The sequence below is a fragment of the Haliaeetus albicilla genome, chromosome 1 (genome assembly GCF_947461875.1).
Source record: "Haliaeetus albicilla chromosome 1, bHalAlb1.1, whole genome shotgun sequence".
Lineage (NCBI taxonomy): Eukaryota > Metazoa > Chordata > Aves > Accipitriformes > Accipitridae > Haliaeetus > Haliaeetus albicilla.
In genome coordinates, this window is record NC_091483.1 from 4,220,986 (window position 1) to 4,247,460 (window position 26,475).

The window sequence follows — 26,475 nt, forward strand, 5'->3', positions numbered from 1 at the left end:
GTCTTAAAACCCCTTTGAAGCTAAATGCTGACATCCCAAGTATCTTGTTGATGCAACTGTCGAATCCTTCACTCACTCAATTCAGGTAGAGTGCAAGATACTATGAGCCTCTTCCAGAATGGAAAGACATGATGAGATCTAGACAGGCACCCCAAATCAGATTGGTGGCATTAGGCATTCAGTAAAATTGGCAAGTAAGAAACTTGTTTGTTTGTTAGGCTTTTTATCATCAAGGATAGCATGCTCAAATTAAGTCTTATTTACTTGCGGTAAATGAAATACTCATCAGTTCACTGATGATGAGTGCTATCCTCCTCCTTCTGTTAAAGCATTACAACTGAGAAATTAACTGACAACCGGTAATGAAATTAAAAGCTTTTCATCTCTAGACACCACTTTAGATACAGTCCAAATCAACAGTGATTAAAAAGATGACCAGATGTTTTTTCTATATAACCGGGGGGGGGGGGGGGGGGGGGGGGGGGGATAGCATCTCACTACCATGTTTTCTAAGTATCATCTCCACAACCGCAAGTACGCGCCTTTGGGTACGCACACCCACGCACTACTGTCTTACCTTTACAGGCAATCGATCTGAAACACCACCTTCAGATTAGGACCAGCAGGTGTCTGTCTTCACAGAGCATAGGTAACTGTCTGTCAACCTCAATTAAAAAAAGTAAGGTCAGTTGCTTGTCAACGACACCTACACTACACTTCTCTGGTGAGTTGGCCCATCCAGACAGATCTAATCTAACACTCTGTGGAGCAATATTCTTTTTTCCTTAGCTATTTCAGCTTTGAGGGGCAAAAACAAGAAACTAACTCTGCATGCTCAAGAGGGATTTATATGGTAGAGGTTTTTTTTCTTTTTACGAGACCACATGCAATTAATTTCCCAAGTCACTGAAGTCTTGATCAGCACCCCAACTTCTGCAAACTGGCACAGATGCCCATCTCAACTGGTTATTTTTGAGTCTCCTCTTCAGTGTGGCCTAATCTTCTACATTAAGAGTAGGCTAAGCACTGAACTGTATCAGCTGTGGGCATACAATTAAAAGGGGGAAATGCAAATTAACATTTTCTACTAATTGAGAAAAGGAGAAAAGGAAGATTTGTCACTGGCACAAAAGCAGACTTCCTAAGGTTAAGTGTTTCCAGTACTTGCTTTTTGAGTAAGAACATGATTAGGGCACAATCAGGAAAAAGTTTTCTTACTGTGGCATGTAACTTCTGTCAAACACTGATCCAAGTAGTCTTTGACAGACTTCACTGACAGTCAGATGGGCACTACCCTTAAAACACTGTCGTCCCCGTCCCCCCCCAAATCCAGTCACTCACTCTTGAGACATGCCAATGTAAGACAGGAAGAAACAAAATGTGAGCAATAGGTGAGTTTCACCTGCATTTCAGCAGTCCCTTAGAAAGCACAGTACCAAGGCCGTGAAGTTGACCAGACCCTAAAAATTTGCACACAAACATTTCGGGCACCAAAAGAAAAAAGTTACTACCTTCTCTTTCACAACAGTAGGGAGGAAACCACAGTAAAACTTATCAATTCCAAAACCTCAAGAACAAACCCACAAAATATTAAGAAAAATATTTCAACATTATTTGATAAACAAGTTTAATAATCCACTACTTTACAGGACAGTTATATAAAAGCTAGGCTTCAATAGAGAAACATTATGAGACCTAAAAGCCAATTTTCCAACACCTAAGATTTTGAGACTTCAACAGCCAGGTTTGTTCAGTCTACCAAGTATTGGCCAAGAAGCTCAGAGTTGTGGTTTTGCTAAAAACAAATATTGTACATACACCAAAGTGAACTGCTTTCATTTCACACGGTACTCCGGAGCTGATCACCAACAGTCTACTTCCAGTGCACGTAACATCCACAGGCAAAGCGAAACACTCGGTTCGATTACTGCACCCTCATTACCCAGGTGATTATTTTCAGGAAGCACTCGCTCTTTCTTACAACATCACCTGGCATTTCCAATACGACCTCCAACAAGGTCTCTCTGCTACTTACACTGCAATTGCTCTGCAATAAAACTGGTTTTCCCTACCAAAGAACAAGGCTATTGTGGACAGACGCTGGGTGAAAATCCCTACTCGAGCAGCTATACAGACCTTTGCAGACGTTCTGGACTGCACATAAACACACAAGTTCCTGCTTTCCATGAAGCACAAGACAACTGCACAGAACTACCACTCTCCCCACCTCAGACATGAAAAGTCAGTGCATATACACCACAAAAGATAAACTTGTTCCCTATTCCCAGGAATCATTTGGGAAATTTTAACCAAATAAGAAAAAATAGAATTCTATTTATTCAGTTTGCTCCTTGGTTTCAAAGAAGTTAAAATAGGCGTCAGTATAGACACAGCACTTTTTCTTCCACGAATAAGAGAGTAAGTCTGCTACGGCCATGCAATTCAGAACTGCATTTCACGCCCACTCCACCGTATTAATCCAAGTCAGTCCAAACCTGCACCTCCAGAGAAGGAAGAAGAATCCATGTTTTGGAGAAGAATAGAGTTAATGGAGCCTACAACTTGCAAGTTTCATAAGGGAAGAGCGAGTGTCTTCACTTCAATCCCATCCATGGTTTGAAGAGATGGTGCGCTCTGCTTGGACAAATAGAAGCTGTTGGGAGGCTGAGTTTAGTGCTGTCAGGTGCAGGACCCTGCCTGCCAGCTGAGCGGATGTGCCGGGCCGGTCACTGGAAGGCAGACTATCTGTAACTGCTTGCACCAAAACCAGTTTTAAAAGTCATCTAGCTCAAGTCCCCAGAATAATTCACTTTAGCAAAAACAAGACTAAGAAAAAGATTCAGAGATGAGGCATAGGATGGGGGGAAGAAGCAATTACCTAACAGTCATCAGCGGGTGGGGAAGCCTCCTCTATGGGTACCTCCACGTCCCCCTCTGAAGCCACCCCTCTCACCCCGAAAGTTAGTTCTGTTCCTCTCTCGGCCCCTTTCTCCTCGGCCTGCTGAAGTCCCTCCTCTTCCTCCTCCCCTTGGAGCACCACCACCCCGGTCAGACTTAGACTTGGGTGGAGGTGACTTGGGCCGAAGTCTCTCAATCTCTTCGGTACAGCCAGTCAGGTGGGAATTTGGAGCTGTGAAGTACGAAGAATACGTCTCTGCATTGAAATTGCTGTTTGTGAGGGTAGGTCCTACAGTCAGCCAACCTAGGGAACAAAACCAGAGTCAACAAAAGCAAGAAAAACCATCATGCTTCAAGGCCATTGTTGTCTCCTTGCCAGTAAATGAACAGTTAAGTGATAGGGACAGACACTTATCGACATGTCACCTGTATTCAATGGAATGAGAAGGTTGCCTCTAGAAAATCCAGAGTTGTTGAAAAGTTAAAATTTTAGTTTGGTATTCCCAAGGGTTGTTTTTTTGTTTGGTTGGTTTTTTTTGTTTTGTTTTCTTAAATTACACATGGTTATGGGAACATTCACCCTGTGGTTTCACAAGACCCCTTCCCCCTCCTTCCTACTTGTTATTATACCACAACAATGTTTTCAAACCCAATGTTTTCCAGTCTGGGACCAGACTAAACCAGATCAGTAAATTAGTCTAGTTTAAAAATAATGTCGTCATCCTCCTCCTTCTCCCCTTTTTAAAAGGCATGTAAACTTGAATTAGGTAATTTTGTCTCCAGAAACCAGTTGTGACAGCACAGCCAAGATGCTCCCGCATGCTGCAAGCACATATCTGAGAACACAGTAACAATTCTGTTGAAGCCTACATGATATAAGAGGTTAAAGAGTCAAATTAACCTGTTTATGCACAAACATTCAGTGGGCACTTCAGCTTCATCAAGTGAATCAAGGCAGGCAGACGTTTAAAACAAGCACATTCCTATTTCTTCATATTTTGAGCTTAAGTAGTGTTCGGACCTAAAATGGGGCTCAGACTGCTTAAAAATGTCAGTGGGAATTTAATTTTCAGTTGTATCACATATTAATGAAGAAAAATATAGTTCAGTGATCTCAACAACATGCTTATAAGGAAAAAAAATAATAAACAAAACCCCAAGATCAGTTCTTTTAACACTGTTCTCTCTACTCTAGGAGTTTACGTAACATTTATCTTGCTTCCTGCCTATTTGGGGAAGGAAAAAAAAAAAAAAAAAAGAGAGAGAGAGAGAGGTTAGGTTTTCATACTTCACAGAGCACTGTGAGGATCTGTGATGAGTATAGCATTTAAAGTATGCAATGCAATTCCAGGGTAACCACCACATTTAAAAAATACAAAAGTTGAATCAGACTAACATGTCCCTGTGGGACATTAATGTATAAGAATTCACCTACAACAGCACTGAAGTAACACCTGAACAATGTCTTCCTACAAAACAAGACAGCACCCTTCCACACACACACACACACCCCAGTAGCCAACAGAATTAAGACTGACATCATCATTAAAATTCAAGCCAAAGGCCAGTCAAAGAATAGGAATGGCCAATAATCACTACTCCCTAGTCATATGAGCAAGAGAGAAACATCACCTTGAAATTTATTTAGGTAACTTATTGCTTGCAGATGTATACTGATATATAGTATTAGCATTCACCGGCAGCAAACCAGGCCATGGATGGACTTGTATCCACTTCTCCTCTGCCATCCAGACTATTAATCTCTATTTGGGGGAGAAACGTTTTACACAAAACTGCTAAACAAACCTAAAGCAAGTGCAGCTATAGCACTTGCCCCACTCCCTGCCCTTACTTCTGAAAAGGGCATGCTGTTACCATGAATTGTTCGGAGACCAACCCTCACAGTACCCATCAGTAGGGGAAGTATGACTACGCTACCCGTAACATAAGGTAGAAAGTCTGCCAGTTCAAGCATCCATTAGCAGCTGAAAGAAACAGGACTGCTGAACTGTATTTCACAATAGGCTTTAGGGCAGAAATGTCATTGACAACAGATACACAAGTCCAAAAAGGTGTCAAAATAGATTTTATTCTTCCAGTCTGTATTCTCCTGCACTAAAAGTCCTTCATCACTCATTCATGATAAACTGAGAGGCCTGACCATCAAAATAAATAAAATGCAGTTACCTTCAATGTGATCCATATATTTCTATACGTTTTTTACCATGCCAGATGCACCATCCAGTGTAAGACACTGGGTCTTCAAATACTGACAACAGGACCAGCACTAAGTCCATAGGCATTTAAAATCAGCTTAGAGAAAGAAACCATGCTTCTGAGAAGTATAAACACATGGCACATGGGGAAAAAAAGTCTCAACTGAATTTTGTTATACTCACTGATGAATTAAACACATGAAGAGGCGAAAATATTGGTTAACAAAAAACTTCCTTCTGAAAAGATTGATAGTTGTCGTAGCTTTCCAACCAGCACTGTTTTGTGACTGACAGATCTTCACATAAACCAAAAATATATCAACTTGAGATCTACTGTCTAAGCTATGACATATGTCTGGAAAGCCCTTTAGGACACTGATACGAATTTTGCAAGCAGATAATTCTGCTACTCTGTCTTGCACGTGATAAAGACATTTCAATTCCTAGAGCTAGTGTGGAGTTTACTTCACTATTAAGTCCAAAAATAAAAGTGTAATAGAAAGGAAACATTCAGAATGGGAACTTAAAAAGATAGAAATTATACATTTCAGTATCCCAGCAGAATACAGAATAATTTCAGCATTTTTCAATTAGAGATAACATGGAGAAAACAAAAGCATAAAGGTCTTACCATCTGAGCAAGTATTTACTTCTAAAAATGAGTATTTATAAAACAAAACTTACCAGTAAGCAGTGTTAAACTGGATTTGTGACTTGATCTTGCTCCCAAACATAACAGTAACAGAAATTATAACCTAACTGTAATATCACTCAGTAGGGTTCTCTATGATGCTCCTGCAACACAGGCTGAGGATTCACCCCAAGATAGCCATTCTTGCTAAAAAGATACGCATGTGAGATCTTTAGTTCTACCAAAATCTTCTGCTATTTGAAAGACAGAACATTAACTAGAGCAGAAGTCACCTTGCTACTGTCAAAGCGTTGGGAGAACTGTCAAGGGATGCCACAATCCCTCTGTTGCTGAACATTCATTAGGCTAGTTAGTTATCTGAACAGGAGGGCAGGAAACCTGGGAAATTTCTCCATCCAGTAGATTTTCTCACTCCTGACTAGATTTCCACTGTGGAAAGCTCATCTGGCTTTCCATGGTACCATAATCCCATGGTGGGAGAAATGGGGTTATGTATTAATACACAGTGATTCAGCTGGTGCAAGTCCTGGCAGAAGGAATCATGCACTAGGATTACCCATTATTGTCTCAGCTTCCATCAGAACCCATCAGGTGGCCACAGATGATGGAAGAGGGTTACTAAAGTAAATAAAAATTTAACTATTTGACAAAAATAAACATAACAGTTACCTGGTCGAATTGTACTGTCCCTTCCAAAAAGATGAAGACGTCGTCGTCCAAGGCAGAAATGCTCAATGATGTGAAAAATCTCTACAGGTTTTTCTATGTTGCCAATTTCAGGCTCTTCTGTGATGATTAGGTCAATATCAACATTAGCATGGATGAAGTCACCATCTGTACTGCGGCGCACAGTTCCTTTAATGCCCATGAGGCAGTGCTCCTATGCACACAGAACACAGAAGAGTACCTGTCACATGCCGCACACGCAGCTACAGCACAGATGTCCGAGTACAATAGAGAGAAAAGGAAATTCTGAGCAGAGTAGATCCTACTCTTACACAGAGAAAAGACTGAAGCATGAACTAGAAGAACAGAACAAGCTGGAGCTACCAAAAGAGCCTTTTCAAAACAAAGCAGAGAGTAGTTCAAGCTATCTGGCTTGATGAACTACACTATGAAGTGGTAAAACTCAAATAGAGGCTGAGATAAGTATTTGGACTTCTTCAATTACAGCAAAGTTAGAGCTTCAAGTTGGAAAGGCTGAGAAATCACCACAAGGAAAGAGAGTACAAGGTGAAGGTGATGGCAAGAGTAAGGGAACAGTTGTTAATTATGATTAACACTTGTATCAGCATTCTGATCCTAACTTTATTCATACAAATAATTTTCAAAGTCCTCAGTCATAAAACAGCCAGTCAGTGAAAATAAGATGTATTTTTTCATATTGTACCTCTGTTACAAAAGTAGCCTTCACCCTCAGATTCCTTTCTAGGAGATATCGCTGCATGAAAAAAAGTAAACCCACTACCAAATTGTCAATGCGCTCTCAATCAACTTCATCAGCATTAAAAATGTTCTTTAACCGTCATATGCATTGCTTTCCTTTCCTCTAAAACATTGTAGATCAACTTAAGTGACTAGTATGTAGAATCTATGAATGAGGAATCACCATAATTGGTACAGGATGAAAAGAGGGTTCTACATATTCATTTGAGAGTTCTGCTTCTGGGAATATTAAACTCAGATGAGCGACTTTCCCCAGCACCATAAAGCAATGATTCACTAAGTGCTGCCAGATAGCTCTAAAAAACGTTGCAAACAAGAGTATGTAATAATTTCCAGATTTTTGGCAAGGGTTTTAAGAGTTAGTGAATAAATATGGAAGGCAGAATAGGTGACCTATCAATCTATGCAGTTGGTGAACTGCACCCAAGCTACAAGATTTTCAGACCTTAAATTTAGCTAAATAAAAAGGCAGAACACTGCTGAGCAAATTACCCATTAAGCAAAGCCTTGTAAATCTAGTCTTTAGAAAAACTATAGAAAACATTTTCTTTTTGTAACACATGTAATATCATTTGTTAGTACCTTGGATTCTATAACAGGTGGCACAGCAGAAAGCATCCATCTAGAGAGATGCCTAAACTAAACATCATAGGACAGCATTTACTGTTGTAATCATTGGCAAATACATCTTGCACAACAGACCATTTGTTTAGTCAGAATAAGCTAGCTCAATTTTCAATGTTTATTATAAAGAGTGACCTCAGCCCAACCTTTGCTCAATAAACAGAGAAATTCTCTAATACCAGAAACTACTCTCCTCTGTTAAACAAAGACATAAAGTCCCCCCCCAAACCTCCTGTGTTAGTTCTAACCTCTCCTTCATGAGCGAGCTGCATATATTTGCAATACTATATGCAATAAACACACGATATTTATACTTATAAATATTTATAACTAATACAACAGACTTTCAAACAAACTTCAGATTAATGTAAATGCAAGTCAGAGAAAGATTCCAGATATCTTAAAGGGAAGTTTATACTACTAAAAAATGGCAAATCTGAGACAGAGTTGAGGATGTTTAATACTGACAAATGATTAATGAATGTGGAATGAGTCCCGAGTTTAATGACACTATGAATTATTAAATTGTCAGCCAACTCTCTGTATTCAGTAGAACTGCCACAGTTACACCCACATATACCTGAAACAATTCTTTATGAATCCTATCTATATTTTCTAAGTTTTTGAACAACACACATTTGAGTCTCTTAAGTCAGAACACTTTTTCCCTGTACCTTCTTCAATACACATCCTCCACAACACCTCCCTAAGAAACTGTTTAATTTAAACCAAGCTGACCAATTCTGTCACTTGTGCATTACAGTTGTCTTCAGGAAATCAGGAGATGCTGACTGAGCTATGGTCCCTAGCAGTCCTATCTGGCTCAAGCTCTGGGCACATACTTGCACGTGTGTATTTAGAACCATTAGCCAGTCTTGCAGAGGTTGGTGGGGTTTTTTTGTGACTACATCCATTTATAATCTACAGTTTTAAAGACATCTTTTGACATTAAATTTAGTCAAATTCTACTGCTAAGTTTAGTTCCATTCAAAAGGTGTTCCTCTGCCAGCAAGTTTTCTCCTCTAATCTGGAAAGGAGCTTGCGTTTTACACAAAAGGTATTGCTAATAGACTAACTGCTTATTTACCATTCACCCATAACCAAAACAACCCAGAAGTAGAAAACATTGTGATGTACAGTGACATTTTCCATTTCATTCTTGTTCCATCAATGTATGAACCCTCCTCAGCTCTCTGCATTTCAACAAGGCTCAAATGACTATCATATTTAGAGGACTATAATAGAAATTTACCAAACAGTGTTAAATGTAGATAAAACTTCTATACCTCACACTGACTAAAGTCAAGAAGGGGACAGAAGTTCATCATTCATCCTATGAATATGTTTATTTCCATATAATGTACTTTGCAGAGCAGAACTCTGAAGTCCTCACGTCCGCTTTCCTGAAAGAGTCACCAACTGCAGTGGGGCACCAGGTATTTCATGAGCACAAAGAAACAGGATGGGAACAGAGGAGAAACTGAGCCAAACCTTTACCTTGGTTCTTTGGAAAACAGCCTTAGGGTCTAGAGTCTTGGTCTTTCCAGGATTGTTCTTATTCGTTTTAATCCAACAAATGTCCTCACATCTTCTGTAACCCCATTTGCGTAGACACTAAATATTACAGACAGATAAAACAGTTCACACTACAACAAAAACTTAAGTAACCTAAACTGAACACTCATAGAGGTACTGGACTTTTCTTAAAGCATAGCTGAAAGAGAAATTTCTCACAGGTGAATGGAACAGTTTACTGGCATGACTGTACTGTGTTTTGTCAAGCTGCCTCCCCCTACCCCAAAAAAAGCTTACATGCACATCGACTTGTCTATGCTTTTTTTTTTTTTTTTTTTTAAAATATCTAACCACTGCACAGATCCCCTACGGAACTCTGCATTCATTTTTACCTAGTGACACTTAAATTTAAATCAAAATCAGGCTGAGCAGCATAGTTATCAGCTGCCTTGGCCCTGTCTCCACTACTACCTGCACTCTGGTTGTTTTTCACATCAATGTAAAATTCTATAAACAGGAAGATAAACAGCCAAAAGCCTTTGCTACCATTTTGTGGGTTTTCCTGTATCTGTTAAACCTGCCCCCCCCCAGACAAAAACAAAAAAAACCCCAACAAAGTCCAAACATCAAAAAACCCACCAAAACACTAAAAAAAAAAAAAACCCCAAAACCTGACTTGACTTTTTAATCCTTAACTCCTGTTAAGTGTAGTCTTGGAAAGGGAGGAAATTGGACATTAAGGACTTAAGTTCATTTGCCTAGTGCTGTATTCAAGAACTATCCAGCTGCTATGAGTATGCCTATGACCAAAAACTATCCGAAATAGGTACTTTAACCAACCTCAGAGTGAAAAGCAGATAAAGCAAACAGATTAGTAACCACATGTTGTCCTTTAACAAATGCCATATTGTTCTAACAGAAAGCACTGCTCAAACTAAGCAAAGAATGTTTCAGCACAGCAAGAGCTGACTGGAAATTCTTATTCCACCATCCCCAACACAAGCAGTGCTACCCTGGCATGCAGAAAGATTGATCTGAAACTCCCAGGTCTTATAGGGAAGTAAAACTTCAGAGAGCTCCCTAAGAGTAAACCTACTTAAACTCTAGGTGTTTTCTGAAAATAAGCAGTGCTCTGCACACAGTTTTATCTTACTTTATGAAACAGTAGCACCTTTCTACTAGCATGAATATTTCTGGCAGAAAACTATTAAGACTTCTGTTAAAAAAAAAAAAAAGAAGTTGTAAATGCACTCAAACTTCTGCTATGGCAACATGCATACATCAAAACTAAGACAGCAGTACAGCTTTCTAGACCCTGTAGAGTTATACTTCCTCACACAGTCACAGCAACTCATCTGGAAAATAACAGTATCTAAACAGTTAATGCCAGATACACTTAAATTTATTTAATCCACTTAAAATTACATATCCTCTACCACAGTAACAAAACATCTCTCAGCAGTTACAGTTGAGAATTCTATACAGAAAAAGCCAATGATAAAAATAAACTCTTAAGCCTGTCCCTGATAAATTAAATTAAAACATCATCTTACCACTCGGCCAAGATCCAGACCCTCGCCTGAACCACACCACAGAAACACAAATGACCTTGGGGCTGCAATTTCTTCAATTTCCAGTTTCATGATCTAATAATAGTAATAGTAATAAAAGTGTTTCTGAATTAAATATAAAATGCCAATTATATCAGGAAGAATACTTAACAAGTGTTGAAGCATTATCCCAGAAACATCAGGAAGCACTTTTATTAAGATATTAGTCTATATACCATTCATGGCCATCTTCTTAAAATTGTTTTCCACAAAGTATGTTGTAAAAGTTACTTTATCAGTACCCAAGTGGGTATTTTCAACATAGCTGATTACCAGCTTAGAATTTCTGTTAAAAAGAATAATTATCTGTATAGAAAATTCTAGACTTAAAAGACTAATACAACCCACATGATTCCCCCCCCCCCCAAACCTCTGTTTCATTTTATCATTCCATTGGTAGCAAAAAAATTTAACAACAGAGCAAAAGTGCTCCGTTTCTTTTCAGCCCTGAAGTTACTTATGTGAAGCTTGTGAAGACACATTATTAAGAAAACAACAACAACAAAACAAACAACAGCTTAATTCCTCTTACTATATAGGAAAGGCATTCTCTCCATTTTCACTTTCAGGAAAAAAGCAGCAATAATTTATCAGGACAGTGGTTCAACAGTCACAAATGAGTAACATTCAGGATGAAATAACTTCAGATGCAAAGCATCTGTTACTCATTACGAGTTGAAAAGATTCATCTGTAACTTGCTAACACATCAAATCAAGCTTCATTCAATGCCACTGTGAAGAAAAAAAAATCATGCAGTAGAAGCCATTCTAAGAGGATATAACTCCCAGCTAAGATGACTCCTGCCTCCAACACTTTGAGTTTTTCCATTAGGATGGAATGTTTTTTCCCCAGGCAACACTGCCAGGCACCATTTTTGCCTGATGTAACACAACGGCTAACACAGAAGCTACCTATTCCTTATCATGTACTTACCTAGTCTCTTATCACAGGCATGAATGCCTTTGTTTTCAAATTCATTTCTTAAAGGTGGATCGAATTTTATTGTGTACTCATGTTCTTTCATTTGACTGATCCACTTCTGAAGTTATGCATGTGCAGGCTTCGGCCTACAGACAAACTAAATCTAGTTTGAAGTAACACCGTCATCCCCTTCCCCCAAACCACATAGAACACAGATAAGAAAATCTCAGCAACAACTGCTTCAATCTACTAATTCACTTATATTATGACAAATTTGCTGCTAATGCATAGTCCTGCATACCTATTATTTAGAGACAGTATTTGAAAGGTATTTATTAGTTGCATGTTCTCACTGATATGCCTGAACCTAAGAATTCCTGACATTGTTATGCAAACATTTTTTTAATCAGCTATTCCTCTCTATTGCAGATTGTCTGTTTTGTTGCGAGGGTGGGGTTGTTTGGGTTTTGGGGTTTTTTTTTGTTTGTGGTTTTTTTGTTGTTTTCTTTTTTAAAATGAGTAAAGTGTAGGTACGTAGAGTAGAGCCAATTTATCACTATTTGACACTAGCATTACAAGTTTTTTTATTTAACGCTCAAGTGAAAGAATTCTCCAGTTCAATCTTGAAGGACAGGGAAACTCGGCAGCAGGCTTTGTGTCATCAAATTGTTACACTTGATGACATCCAGCACTTCACAGCCTCCAGCCCTCACCTTACTTTTGGAGAGCTGACTTTATTGAAAATGGAAAGATACAGAATGGAGTTACTTATCAATACATCTTGAGCATTTCCTTCTTTACAAGCATCCACATGCATTACTACAGAATGAAGTTTAAGATCTTTTCTCTTAAGCAATTCTCTAAAAGTTTACTAGAGCACAATAAAACAACAGCACCAACAGCCATCTCAAAAAAGATCACATCTTGCACATTAAGATCCCTCCTTGTTCCCAAAAAGGGGTCAGAAATCAACATGGCTTCAAAAAAACAAAACCTTTGATGTGACTAAACAGTAAGGGAACACATACGTACAAGAAAAAATTCCACAAGTAAGGTTCATCTATTTTGTTAGGCTTCTCAGGATTACAATTGGTTTGATTGTTAAAATTTCCTACCCAATCAATACCTTGGAGAAAGGAGGTATGTCAGTGAAGCACTTTCATCTACTCTTTTGACTTGAAGACCAGCATATTGAAAAGCATACCTCAAAACTCTCTTCCAGAATCTCAAGAAACAAGGGAGTATTTACAATGCATATTCTGAATTACAACAGCAAAAACCAAACAGAAAAGAAAACTGACGGAATTTGAGGGTAGGGAGAAAACCCGCTATTACTGGTTTTCAGTTTTCAACCAGGCTCAGGGAGAACAAAAGGTATATTTAATTCATTAAACGCCTCAAAAAAAAAAAAAAGTCTTTTAACACAAAGAGTGTAGGCATACATACAATATAAAACTTCGGTTTATAAGAATCTAGACTTTTCTTTAAAAAAAAATCCTATTTTTCCTTAAAACACAGCTCAAATATTTTGATACCAAATTAAATCCTCACACTACTTTCTTAAATACACGTACGAAATCCTTTTCACAGCAAGAAAAATACTTACATCATCCCAGGTCCAGCATTTTTCATTAGCAGTAATGCCAGTCTCTCGGTAGTATTCTTCCAGTGGTGGTTCCAGAAGAATCACATCAAATTTGGACTTCAGTTCCCTAATATCAAAAGCTTCCAAGTCCGCTTGTAAGTACCTGTTTAAACAAAAGATGATAGATTGTTTGGACAAGTTATAGCAGTGGTTTGAAAATTACACTCCACACAGCACTTCTGTGTAGCCAGTTAAGAGTAGGGTCTTCTGTGTAGTTCATATAGCTCAAAAGCACTAAATCCAGAGGAGATGCATAACCCATGCTCACTTAACCTAGGCTGGATGCTGTCGCATCAGCTTTTTTTTAAAAGTAGTCTCTCTCTCAATAAACAGTTTTTAGGATTCTAATTTAGCAAGCAGGAAACATGCCCACACAGACTATACAACAATATCTAGTACAGAATCACTGAACTTTCTGTACATCCATGGACTATATAGGAGAAAACATCAACATTTAAGAAGCAAACACTCGCTGCCTGGGTAACAGACTTCTGTTTTGCTTCACTTTGGGAAAGTGGCATTTTTTTAGAATTGCTATTTATTATATATTATATTCAGAAGATTCTGAATACTAGAAATGTAGTTACTTTTCATAGAGTAGAAATGTATTTCTCTATCCCTATAACAAAAGCGTAATTCCCACACACATTGATTTTATTAAATACACGCTCAAATGCACTTTTACGACTGGCCTCCGCACCCGCCCACCACTCACTGCTATATCCCTCTCAAAAAAATTACACTGCCCTCCTCTCAATACCTTTAACCTTAAAATAGCTGATTAGCAGACCACCACATCCCCCTTCCTAAGAAAGTGTCTGGAAGAGATTATTGTTCCATAAGTGTATTTGGTGTTATCAGAAGGCAGCATTTGATTACTATTTTTCCTCCTTTTGTGCTTTAAGGCTAAGAATGCCAAAACACATCTAACTTCAAAATAGCAAGTTGAGTTTTGCACTTTGTATCTCAATTGTTCAGACAACTATTTCAGAGTTTGTCATGTGACTATCATGAAATAACACTATTTTACTCAGTACAGATTAGGACTAGAGTATATTAAAAGCATTAGGCTCACATTCAGATAGGTTCAAATTCCTGGCAGTAACATGCTGCATGCTTATACTGTGTCTAACATTCAGCAAAAACTCAGAGGTAACTTGAAGTTGATAGGACAAATCACTTCCAGCCAGCCTAAACATTTTTTGGTCTTAAACTACAAAGTAACATCTGATTAATGGACACTAAGATAACAGCTGAACATTTTAAAAAAAAAAAAAGCTGTTACAAAACCAACTAAAGTTATATTAAGAGGCCAAATTTTTAAAGCTTTTCTTGTTACTGTAAACTGCATGATATCATTAGATTCACAATCATACAATGTTCTTTTAGTTCCCAACTTAAAGCCTGCAGCTCAATCAGTTGACAGTTTGGTCTTAAAAACCAAAGCATTAGATACTATAAATAATCACATACTAGAAAGAAAATCTAGTTTATATATGATATTGAACAACTAGTCTAAACTAACAAAACCAAACTGATTTTATTATTCTGAAGTTTCAATTGATTAATTTGTATATACAAACAGAAATAGAAAATGTAAATTCTGAGCAGGTGCTAAAGATAAGAGATTTGCAAAGCAGACAGCTAATTTCAAACAGGTCTGGAGAAGAAAGGCATTTTCCACAAGAACACTTACATGGGAGGAGTGTTAGATTTAGATATCAGCTCATCCTTCAACCTGATGAGCTCTCTAAGTTTTGGATATTCTTCAAACCTATCTGCTAAGCCTAAGAAGAAGAAAAGATGAAGTTAACAACTACTTAGAGAGTAAATCTGTATGAATTAAGCATTGTCCAGCATTCTAAATAGGTCCAAATGTTAATACTTAGCCTCATTTTAATTTTTGTTAGAACAAACCAAACCCTTCAAAGCAGTTTTTTGTTCAGTTCTTCACAAAAGCCTCCTGCCTTCACCCAGTTAATTATGGCTGTTACTGAATGTAGTCTCTATGCTCTAATCTTCTCTAGAGCACTACAGTGATCATGAGTTCACAACTCCTTTTATCAGAAGGAAACAATCTTTCATTTAAACTAAAAGTGCCAGAATGATAGGAGAAAGTTATTTTGTTATCCCCCCACCCATAAATTTTATTAAGATCTAATTAACATTAATTTACAGAACACTCTTATTTAACTTTTGAAGACTACTTCTAAGGCAGCAACTGGGGTGCAGCTGGTACCCTTAGGCAACCCTTATATTGAGATTTGGTACTCTGGTGTCAGTCATGAAGATTTGGATACATGTATATTTACTTATTGGGTTCCTAGACTTAGCTTTATGATGTTAATTTTCAAACCTTTCATATGTACAGGATGCAAGAGGGAGAACCCTAATTAGGTTTTCTGCAGCAAACTTTTAAAAAAAAAAAAAAAGAAAAAAACCAAGCAAACTTTTCAGTACATTACATTCCCCCTTCAAAAAATAAGTAGAGATAGTATGTTTTTGTTATTGCTAGCAGCAGGCTCAGCACAAACCAAAAATGTACCACTCCAGCCTCCCAAGTGGTATCAGTTCAACTTTAGTAGGAGTTACTTACAAAGCTTCATGTAAATTTAAATTTACAACTTCAAATGGTCCTAATCCAGAGGGACAAAAAAACCCACCCAAACCCACAAACCCCACAACCCTTCATCCCTCTCCTTATTTTAATTCAAACTTCTGAACTCCCAACCCTAGCATCACACTGGTAAAAGCGAAGTTCTTAGTATCCAACCTTATTATCTCTTATTACATGTGCATAAAATACCCCAAAGTTGTTTTCATTCTTTTCCTTAAATACATTACATCTCAAACACCACTGTGTTGTTCTGATTTCCACTGCCATGTTGCTTCCAGCTGGTGCAAGTCAAATACTCCTGACCAGCAGAAATGAAAGCCAGTTATCAGCAGCTAAGCAATAGGTGTAAATGAATTTTCAATCAAGATGACTTCACTTATAAAAAAACAAAACAAACAAAAAAACCCAACCACAAACCACAAAAACCCCACAACCAACAAACAAAATGAAACAAAACCCACAGGTCTCTCCCTCTCTTCCAACAGCAACATCAAAAAGCTCGAACTGGGTGTTCTGGAACCACTACTTCCCCACAGCTTTTTGTCCAGTTACACAGTAGCACCTAAGCAGAGTTTTGATCATCATGTAGAAAATGTATGCTAACCAATACGCAACTTGACACACCTCATGTGTAATAAAGGGTCTAGACTAACTGCTCATATAACAATTTGTCCTGTCCCCTCACAATTCTTTATGCAGCAGAGAAGTCAGAGTAAATAATACGGGCTGCTATTTCTTCAGACTCATTTCAAATAACAGTGTATAACTACCTCAAGTACATAACTGTGAAGCCCAAATGCTTTTTGGATAAAGACGCATCTGAGTCAAAACAGCGCGTTTTTCATACTAAGCATCCAGGTACGTTTCATAGAAGCATTCGAAAAACACAGAGAACAAACTAACTGCCTCAACAGGCAAACAGAACCTCTTTGGACTGACATCTATAGACACACCACACTTGCCCTGACAATCTTAAACTTGATAAAATACAGAGAACTGTTGCAGAAAACTGCAGGCACCCATTCTGGGAAACGGGACCAAACCGTACCTTAGTTTTAGATTAAATTCAGGTCTAATAAAGCAAGATTTCAATAACGAGGTCAGCGATGGCTGGATGAATGTAAACTTAAAAAATAACATTCTCTAAACTCAATAATAAGTTGGGCCTTCTAATGAGTTGTCAGCAGTTACATAATTTAGCTGGTAAATACTATCCATATTGCTTATTGACTTAAATATAAGTATTTTCCATACTTTACATGCTACATGCATTCTTGGAGGCAATCCAGTCCAGGAAACAGCTGAACTGTAAGTCAGTTATTCAAACTTCCAAAGGTTTCAAGATCTGTTCGCTAGACTCATCTACTTGCTGGAACAAAAAGAGCTTAATTTTGAAAAAAATCCTCCTCATTAAATACTTTCAAATATAACCCAAAGTAAGAAAAGCCTGGGTAATAATCACCTCCTAACTGATTAAAAATAAAATAATTCATATAAATTTGTTTATTGATATGAACAGAGAGAGACAAAACTATGAAGTATATGTGTATCTACATTTCCTAGTAACTGTAAGGAATTAAAAAGGGAAAGAAAAAGCGCTATCAAATAAAATGAGTTATCTTCAAACAGTTACTGACTATGCCATACCAACATCTCTGATGAAGTTCTGTGGTCTGTGTCCTGTATCCACAAAGTGTTGGCAGTAATCGTTGTGTGGATTTAAGCTCTGAGTACCCTGGAGAATAAAAGGGAGTTCAGTGAGACCAACAGGGAGATAACTGGACATACACACACACACACACTCTACAAGTGTTAGTCTGATAAATGAGAAAGTAACAGAATTTTTTTTTTTTTCTTTTCAACATGCCTTTATAAGCTACGCTAGTCAAGACTGTCATTGCGGTTTTAGCTCCAAATCAGGCCCACCATTACTACGGCTCATTCTAAGTTGAGACACATCTTTAGTCATATCTTTCACAGGAAACTTCTGCACTTGTGAATTCCAGTCAATTACTTCAGCCTTTAAAGCTGTATTTCAAATGCCATCAACTGCAGAAGAAAAGTTAACACAACTATGCCAGCTTTGACTAGACTTCTAATTGCAAAAGCAGCTCACCTTAAGAAAGGTACTGGAATCTTTGTAAATCTCTTCTTCATAGGGCAGGTTCTCTTCATCTTGCTGCAGCTCTACTTCATCCTTGGAAATAAAGCAGATATTATAAGTATGCAAGACCACACCATTTCTCTCCTCATTATGATTCTGCTTCTTAAGGAAAGAAGTGGGCTGTCTACAAACAGAAGTCTCCTAAAACAGCAGATCATGAATGGTTCCAACTCCAGCTTTGAAGGGGAAAAAAAAAAAATTACCTATTCCCAAAAAGGTCTGTCTCTCATTAATGAGGAGACTGTTACTGGGAAAGGCCTCTGAAAGAAACATAAAGTAAGAAATCCTTCATTTCTAGACCCTGACAGTGTAGACAGTGCTTTACAAGGTGTAGAACTTTTAATTTTTGTCCCCCCCAAAATTTCACTCCTTGGACTAAAGCAAATGATTTATTTTGTTGAAGTTCTTCTGTAGTAGAACCTTTGAACATTTATATCCATTCAATCATCTCTTATGTTCCAACCTTTGCAGGAAACCATGTTCTCTATATAAATCTGTTAAAGTCCACACTTTGCAGAAACAGCACATGGTACAAGCCAGTATTTCATTTGGACTGTCCTTAAAAGTAACTTTTAAATTCCCATTTTGTAGTCTCAAAATTTACAGAAAACAGGAATTGTATTGCAATTTTTTCCCCCAGTTAGTGTGTCACCAACTGTTCACTCATCAGATTTCTGGAATTCAGAGATCTGTCACACTGACATACTCTGAACATCTGACTTAGAACAGGAACAAAAAAGAGACTCGTTTCTTCATGTCACTTTCTGTTTTCCCACTGATCCTGAAACAACCCAGTATATATAAGTAAAACTGAAGAACTACTAAATATCATCTACCATATGTTAGTAGGATGCATATGCTCTTTTATACATTACTGATTACAACAGAAATCTTAATCAGTTAATATAGTGCTTCATGCGAGGAGAAAAGCAGTCTCAAGGCCAAAATATTTAAGAAAAAAAAAAAGACATTTTAACACACCAAAATAAAAGGAGAGATGGAGAACAAGATTTCTCACAGAAAAGAACTCAACTTCTCCCCCCCAACATACATATTAAGTCAAAAGATGCAGAGAAGAGGCTATTATTACTGCTGCATTTACCCTATGCTACACAAGCTGTCTGAATGCAGAATGAAAAATTAAGTGTTCTCCCTATTTTGATCCCTCTAGCTGTTGAAATCTTAAAATAAGCTCTTCCCAAATCAGGGCTTTGAACCAACTTCTGAAATGCCTACTGTGATTAACAGGTCACAGATTCCCCCTCCCCATTATTCAGGTGAAGAACTTACTGAGATATAGTCTTTTGTTTGTTTGTTTAACCAGACCAAAAAAAATTACTATCAGAAACAGCAACAGTGTTTACAAGGAAAAGGAATGAACAGCAGACAAGCAGCAGCAAGTGTTAATCAGGCAAAAAAAGCTGAAAGCTTGAGCTTTACTAAAAACTGCTTATGCCATCATAAGCTTACACACCTGTTTCCCCTCTTCCATCATCCTCTAAATCATCTGATGATAAGCACCTGTTAGATACCTACTTCTGAGTCATCCCAGTTCTCTTTATGCCTTCGTAAGTGATTTAAAAAAAAAAAAAAAAAAAAAAAGTCTTGTGGCCACAAACAAAAAGCCCACACCAACAACTTTCAAAGGGAAAAGGACACAGTCAGAGTAGAGACAGAATGAAATTAATACAAAATACTAGGTTCTTGTACATTAATCATCCTTGTTTTCCAAACCTGGTATATTGGTGCTGAGTTAGGGAAACAAAAACTACCCACAATATTCAAGCATATAGTTTTTTCAAATAACTAGAGATACATCAAGCAATTATCATGATTCAACCAAGTAAGGTTTTTCCAGCCTCCAGAACAACTGCATGGAAGCATTACAAGCTCGCAGGCCACCGCTTGCAGCAACAAAGTAAAACAGGGCTCTATCGAATTAGGCTGGCAGACAGTGAATTTGAACCGCAGGTATTTTTGTACTTCATACAAAGTTAAAACTCCGGAACTCTTTGCCTCAAAACACGGTTGATACCAGACATTTACACAGGTTCAAACAATTGAGTAAATTCACCTGGGGAAGGGGAGAGGTGGAGCAACAATCACAACTCTCAGAAGGCTATGAAAAGCCTGGGAGTGGCAGCAGATAGCCTAGTCCCTTTACCGGTCACTTCCAAATACAGACCAGAGACCCCAACTAACCCTAGTACAACTGTTACAGTTCCACAAAAATGAGAGTACTGTAGAAGTTCTTTAGAACCACATTTCAACTTTCTGACCTTAAAATACCCATTATTCATTTATGCCAATAATGCATCTCTTCCCCTATCTCCCACCTCTATGGTTTGCAATGCAGAGTCAGGCTCCAAAACAGAAGTCAAGCTGCCAGTGGGAAGCTTAACAAGCAGCCTTGCTGCCCTTTATTTTCCTATCAGCCTGATGTTTACTAAGAACCATCACTATGAACGTACACTTATTCTACAAAAAAAACCCAAACCAAACCCATAAAAACAAAAAATAAAAAACATTGTCTTTTTTTGCATCAGATGTTCCTAAATAGCTGAGAAGATTAACATACTTCACCTTCCATCTCAAAAACTGCTCTCACACTTCCCCCATATAACAAAAAAGTCAATGTTGCTGTTCAGCCTTCCCTCAAAACATCAGCACAAGGCATTTAGGAGCCATCAGCTCACTTCACTTTCCATTTGGAAGACTAGAACCTGACAGAAATCCTCTAAAACACCCAACTACATTTGTTTAAAGGTTTCATGCCCACATCCACACACTCTACCCCTGCAGACCTTGCGCCATCACACTGCATTGTGGTAACAACAATGTTGTATCTTCACAGTAACCCATCTTCACCAGCAATTACAGCTAGATGCTCAGGGTCCAGCTAGAGCAGTTGAGGTTTGAGGACACATTCATTTCTACCAAATCTGAAGTCAGGGCACAAAAATTTCAAACCACTTCAGAGGATTAACTAATATCATCATGTAGAACCCAACACCGCAAGTCAGGGTTTTAGAGACATACGAGTCACTTTACATCGGAAATACTCGCCTCTAATTTTCCTAACAAAGCTGACAAACGTGCAATATTTGTCTGCAACACTAATAGCTAAGTCTCTTACTACTTTTAAGGAGTATTGAACACAATCTAAATAGGGCTTGATACCATAAGGATCTAGATTTCTGTATCAGTTCGTATTACAAGACTAAATTTAAACTAGCTCAAAGTACTAAGGAAAAAGTTACATAAATACAGATGGGATTTTACTAAGTTCTTAACTCCTTGCCAATAGGGAATTAGAAATGTCTGCAGAAAACAGCTGATGACTCCACTATAGATGTTCTACTTGGGGGTTTCAAGTTACTTAAATCTACTCATCTGCTCGACTGAAGCTGGCCCAAGCTAGTGTTATTAAAATATTCTTCAATTTCAACAATATCGCAAGAGTCTGACCACTTGCAAGTGGTTACAGCCCACCTCAGGGTAAGTCTTCTCCAAGCTAATGAAGAAAATGTTAGTGATAAGAGTCATGTGCTTTGCCAACTGAAGTGACTTATCCACATATGTTTCACAGAAAAAAAAGTCAGTTGTTTAACCACATACTTGGTTAAGGAGCAAAATAAACTGATATGAACTGATCACTAATGTGAGCATAAAAACCCCACTCCACAAATAGTGCATGTACTCTCTAAATCCCTTCTCCGAGATGGTGACTTAATTGGTTTGCTAAACAAGACGTACAGACTAACGCCTAGCCTGTTAAAAAGAATGTCTGTTTACAGATAGACTTTAAGAGTCAGTCATCAAAAAACATCCTGTCATACATTAACTTTTTGTTTTAGTAAGATAGAAGATAGACATTATTACAGAAAGATTTATAAACCTGAACACAAATGTAACAGTACCAAGGCCTCATATTTAAAAAATTACTATTCTTAGGCATCCAAGAGAACAGCAGACACCGCGTTATTTTATAAATGCACTGACCGCGATTTTACTTAACCACAGAAGCAAGGTTATTAGGACAAGTTAAAAAGGGAGAGGGAGTGTATATGCTGCAACAAGATCACAGACACAAATCAGAAAGACAGCTGTATCATAACCATGCCTTTGTTTAACCTCCTTTCTCTACCCCTCATCTTAGCCAAAACATCACATTGGATGTGAAACAAGAAAGCTGTCAAATAGCTCTTGGATGAACATTTGAAAAATGAAGGGCAGGAGAGTATGACAACCACTCATTCTTCAGTGACCACAGAAGCGTTTTGTTATAAACTGAACTTTTCCTGGATATTTTCGATATCTAAAGCATACCCCAAACCAAGCTTCTTACTTCCATTCCCTTAGAATCCCTTATTTCTTCCATTCACCCAGAACTGCATCCTTTTGCACTTAACAGGCAGGTTAGAAGATACCCTCAGCCTCCCTTTATTCTCATCCAATGGCCTGTGCTTCTTGCTAAACGCAAGCTTTTCTTCTGACAAAGAAATTCCAGTCAAATTTTTTTTTTTTGCTTGTACCCAAGCATACACATATTTTACCACTTCTTCCCACACAAGATAGCCAGCCATGGCACACTGCCACTCCCTGTGGGCACTATCACCCAAGCCTACCTCCTCCTAGGAGCAGCACTAAATTAAGCCTCCAAACATTGGGTTCTGGTGCACGTACACTTCAATGCACCTAAGCCATATCTGGAGAGAACCACTTCACATCTATGCCCTCTTAGATCTCTGCAGTGGAAGACATCAAAGGAGATGCCACTGAGGGACGTCTATTTTAAAGTATTTATACACATCGCATTTATTGTTATTTGTACCACACACACATATTTTGTAAGTCCCTCAGAGACACATGAACACCAGAGAAAAGTAAGTTTTTCCTTTTTTTCTCACCTTATATTCTTCAATCTCTTCTTCATCAGCTTCTCCCTCATCTGGGTATTTGCGTTTTGCATTTGGTGCAGAAGTATCATAAGCAGCCCTATAAACAACCAAAAAAAAATCCTGATATAAAAGTTTCTCTCTCCAGAGAGAGCATTTCAGAAATCTCTGATCATCTGCCTTGGCTACATGTTTCTGTTACAAGCTTGAAATTATTTTGAAACTTTATACATGAGAAGTTATTCCTCTCTCAGTGTATTTGACACCAGCAAAACTTCTTAAGGACAGGACTCCTGAAAACAGGTATCTCGCTTTCTCATTTTTTTCTGTTCTGAAAGGTACAGCTTATTTTAACAAAAGCAGCGCATATACAAAATTAAGCCTGCTCACACAAGAAAATTACTGTTGCATGTGAGAATTAATAAGCAATAGCTACTCTATCCTAGACATGTCTATTGTTCCGTAAGAACTTTTAAACTAAACTGCCTCGTGACTGCTCTTGGTAAAAGTATAAAGGCTCTAGGACAATGCAGGTGCCACACTCTGAATTCACACCTCGGTTCTGCTCCGCAGGAGCTTTTTAACACAGGAAGCAAAAAGTTAGCCTTGGTTTCCAAACGGCTTGTTAAAAGTGAATGACTAAGCCCTACTCACTTTATTCAGAGTTCAGATTTGAGTAACCAAAGCATTTCCATTCACCGAATTGTACGTTTTTAAATAAACGGCAAGATTTTGTTTGGCTCTTTGGACCGCAATCTCATCCTATTTCAAAGGCCTGCATCCCCTTGATTTCTAACAGAAACTGCACACCGATACTGACCTACACGTTTCTCTCGTCTCCGCGATCTCCCGCTGGTCATCTTTGCTGTTCAGCACGGCACCGATGCTGTCCGCGTTTTCGGCTCCTAACTGCACAACGGGCAAGGCGAACTCAAGCCTCAGTCACCGCCGATTAAAACGTCCCCCCTCCAACCACCGGGCGGCCGCCGGGCCCCTCTCTGAACCTGACGCACCTCCTCCTGCCCGCCCGCCCGCGACCCCCTCTCCCACCGGGGCTGCGGGGCCGAACCGAGGGGCGACCCCCACCCCGGCGGCTCGCCGCTCCCCTCCGCCCGCCTGCCGGTCGCCCGGACCGCTCCCTCGCGTCACCCACCAGCGGCCGCCACACAGCCCCCGGCCCCGCCGCCGTCAGCCCAACCGTCGCACCTGAGGCGGCACGCGCCCGCCGGCCCCCCTCCCCGCCGGGGAAGGGCGGGGCCCACGCGCTCCAGCGCCCGCCGGAGGAGCCGAGCCGAGCCCAGCCCAGCCCAGCCCAGCCGGCCCGGCCCGGCGGGGAACGGCCCGGCCGCCCCTCTCCCTCCGCCCGCTACCTGCTGCGCCAAGAGCTGCCGCCGGAGCTTCTGCCGCTCCCTGATCTCCTGCAGCCGGCTGTTCATCGCCGCGCAGCCGGCCTCCGCCACCCCGCTCCGCCGGGCTCCCGCCGGTGCGTCACTTCCTTCCCCTCTTCCAATGGAGCGGCTGCGGCGGACGCGCGCCGCGCCGGTGGCGCCGGCGGCCATCTTGGTGCCGGGCAGCCGAGGCCGGGCCGGGAACGGGGCTGCCCGCCCTGCTCGGCCGGAGCAGCGGCGGCCGGGGCCCGAGCAGTGGGGCGGCCTGGCGGGGTCCCGGCGGCGCCCGAGAGGCGGCGTTCCCCCTGCCAGCGACGGCCTGCCGCGCTGGGGGGCCACCGGGGGGCGCGGGGGTCGAGCTCAGAACAGGATAGCGCTGAGCTACGGATAAACCGATTCTGAAGCGTAACGCGTTAGCTGCAGACCGACGGAGACCCGACTTCCAGACTCTGCGGGAGTCAGCGAGCAGGCTGCTTACCCGTTCTAATGCAGTTTAAGTGTCGTTCAAGTATAGACGCCAAACTCATTTTCACCCAAGCTCCGCAGTACGAGTTCCATTGCTCGCTCCAGACAACCAGCTGTGCACAATCTTCGGAGAGGTCTCTTCAGCAAGGGCTGTTCTCCAAGGTATTTCACAGCTGTGACAGCTTACTGCAATTTGCCGCATTTTGGGGGCCCATATCTTCGTTTCACCTGGAATGGGTTTTATTTCGTTAGTCGCCCTTGAGGCCAGAATGCACATCTCCCACCCTAGTACATCCTTTATATCCAATGTAGTTATCGGCAGGTCAGCTGTTACGTTTTGCCCACATCTTTCTGACTGCTTACAAAGTTCCAGATTGAGGGAGTTTTCCAAAATCTTTAAAGCATTTTTCATCTGATTTTTGGTATTTTTCCTGCTTCCTCCTCCCCCCCTCTCATATTTTATTGTCTGTCTGTGAATGTGCATAATTTATATTGCATGCTGATTTTCATTCTGACAGCTAGTCATACTACAAGCATGAAGATTGAAATAAAGGCCCGCAGTCTGGATTCAAAAGTTGTGCAACAAACTTCAGTTCCTAGCATCTCGCAAAAGGAAACACCAAAAGAATAAACATTACAGATTACCTCAACATTTAGAATTAATGCTAATGTTTGCTCTCCTGAAATAGACCAATTTTTCCTGTAATTGTCAGACCCAAAGATGTGGACATTCAGCTCTCTCTTATATGGAGCATGGTGTTCCTTTGCTGGTATCTTAGTGCCAGATACCATCACGCTTTTGTGATACAAGCTGTTATTCTTTTTTTATTTTCAGGTGGTATTTATGGTATACATGTCAATGACATTATGCAGGTCAAACTTAAAACTGAGAAAGATGTATGAGGAGAAGGAAATTAGAGCAGTGCAGATTAATGCAGAAAGAAACTATTTCCAGCTACTCAGTTTCTTAGTAAAGAACATCCTAGAAAAATGATGGGGCTTTTAAATGTTAAAAACCCCAAATGCCAAGAGGTGATTTTTTCATCTCCTTAGGGAATACATTACTAGCTATACTGTCCTATCTATGGAAATGTTATGGAAAAAGAAATGCTATCTCATACTACTGCACTCTTCTTTGATATTGTTGGCTGTAATGAATACAGTAGAAGTCCCTGCACAGTAACAAAATCACTTCCTCTTGGATGTGATATGATGAAGTTTGTGTGAGCACTCTGTTTTTAGAACTGGTTGCTAAGAAGAGCTAATCTTTACAAACACTAATGGCTATGAAAGATGTTATGCTATATACATACACTGTTTCAAAATAAAAAGCTTGTATTTTTTCAGAATGCTCCTGGCCTTTCTTCTTCTCCATGTATGCTGTGGCTTTGGCTCTCTGAGCCTTGTATGCAGTC

General features: G+C 39.6%; 1 protein-coding gene across 1 annotated transcript; it reads right to left on the reverse strand.

The window, feature by feature from the left end:
- Nucleotides 1-2,314: 2,314 nt before the first annotated feature.
- Nucleotides 2,315-24,784, reverse strand: METTL14 (methyltransferase 14, N6-adenosine-methyltransferase non-catalytic subunit). The gene is made up of 11 exons (XM_069803987.1): nucleotides 24,578-24,784; nucleotides 24,028-24,116; nucleotides 23,220-23,307; nucleotides 18,262-18,342; nucleotides 17,793-17,880; nucleotides 15,225-15,315; nucleotides 13,490-13,631; nucleotides 10,905-10,997; nucleotides 9,334-9,450; nucleotides 6,436-6,646; nucleotides 2,315-3,202 (listed from the first exon to the last, which is right to left on the reverse strand). The coding sequence occupies exons 1-11, from the start codon at nucleotides 24,764-24,766 to the stop codon at nucleotides 2,889-2,891; spliced, it is 1,503 nt and encodes a 500-aa protein (XP_069660088.1). The 5' UTR covers nucleotides 24,767-24,784; the 3' UTR covers nucleotides 2,315-2,888.
- Between the last annotated feature and the right edge of the window lie 1,691 nt (nucleotides 24,785-26,475).

Coding starts and splice junctions, on each gene's coding strand:
- METTL14 (XM_069803987.1), bottom strand. CDS start 24,766: ATGGCCGCCGGCGCCACCGGCGCGGCGCGCGTCCGCCGCAGCCGCTCC. Junction 18,343..23,219: donor AAGAGATTGAAGAATATAAG/GTGAGAAAAAAA, acceptor TTTATTTCCAAG/GATGAAGTAGAGCTGCAGCA. Junction 3,203..6,435: donor GGACAGTACAATTCGACCAG/GTAACTGTTATG, acceptor TTTGTTCCCTAG/GTTGGCTGACTGTAGGACCT.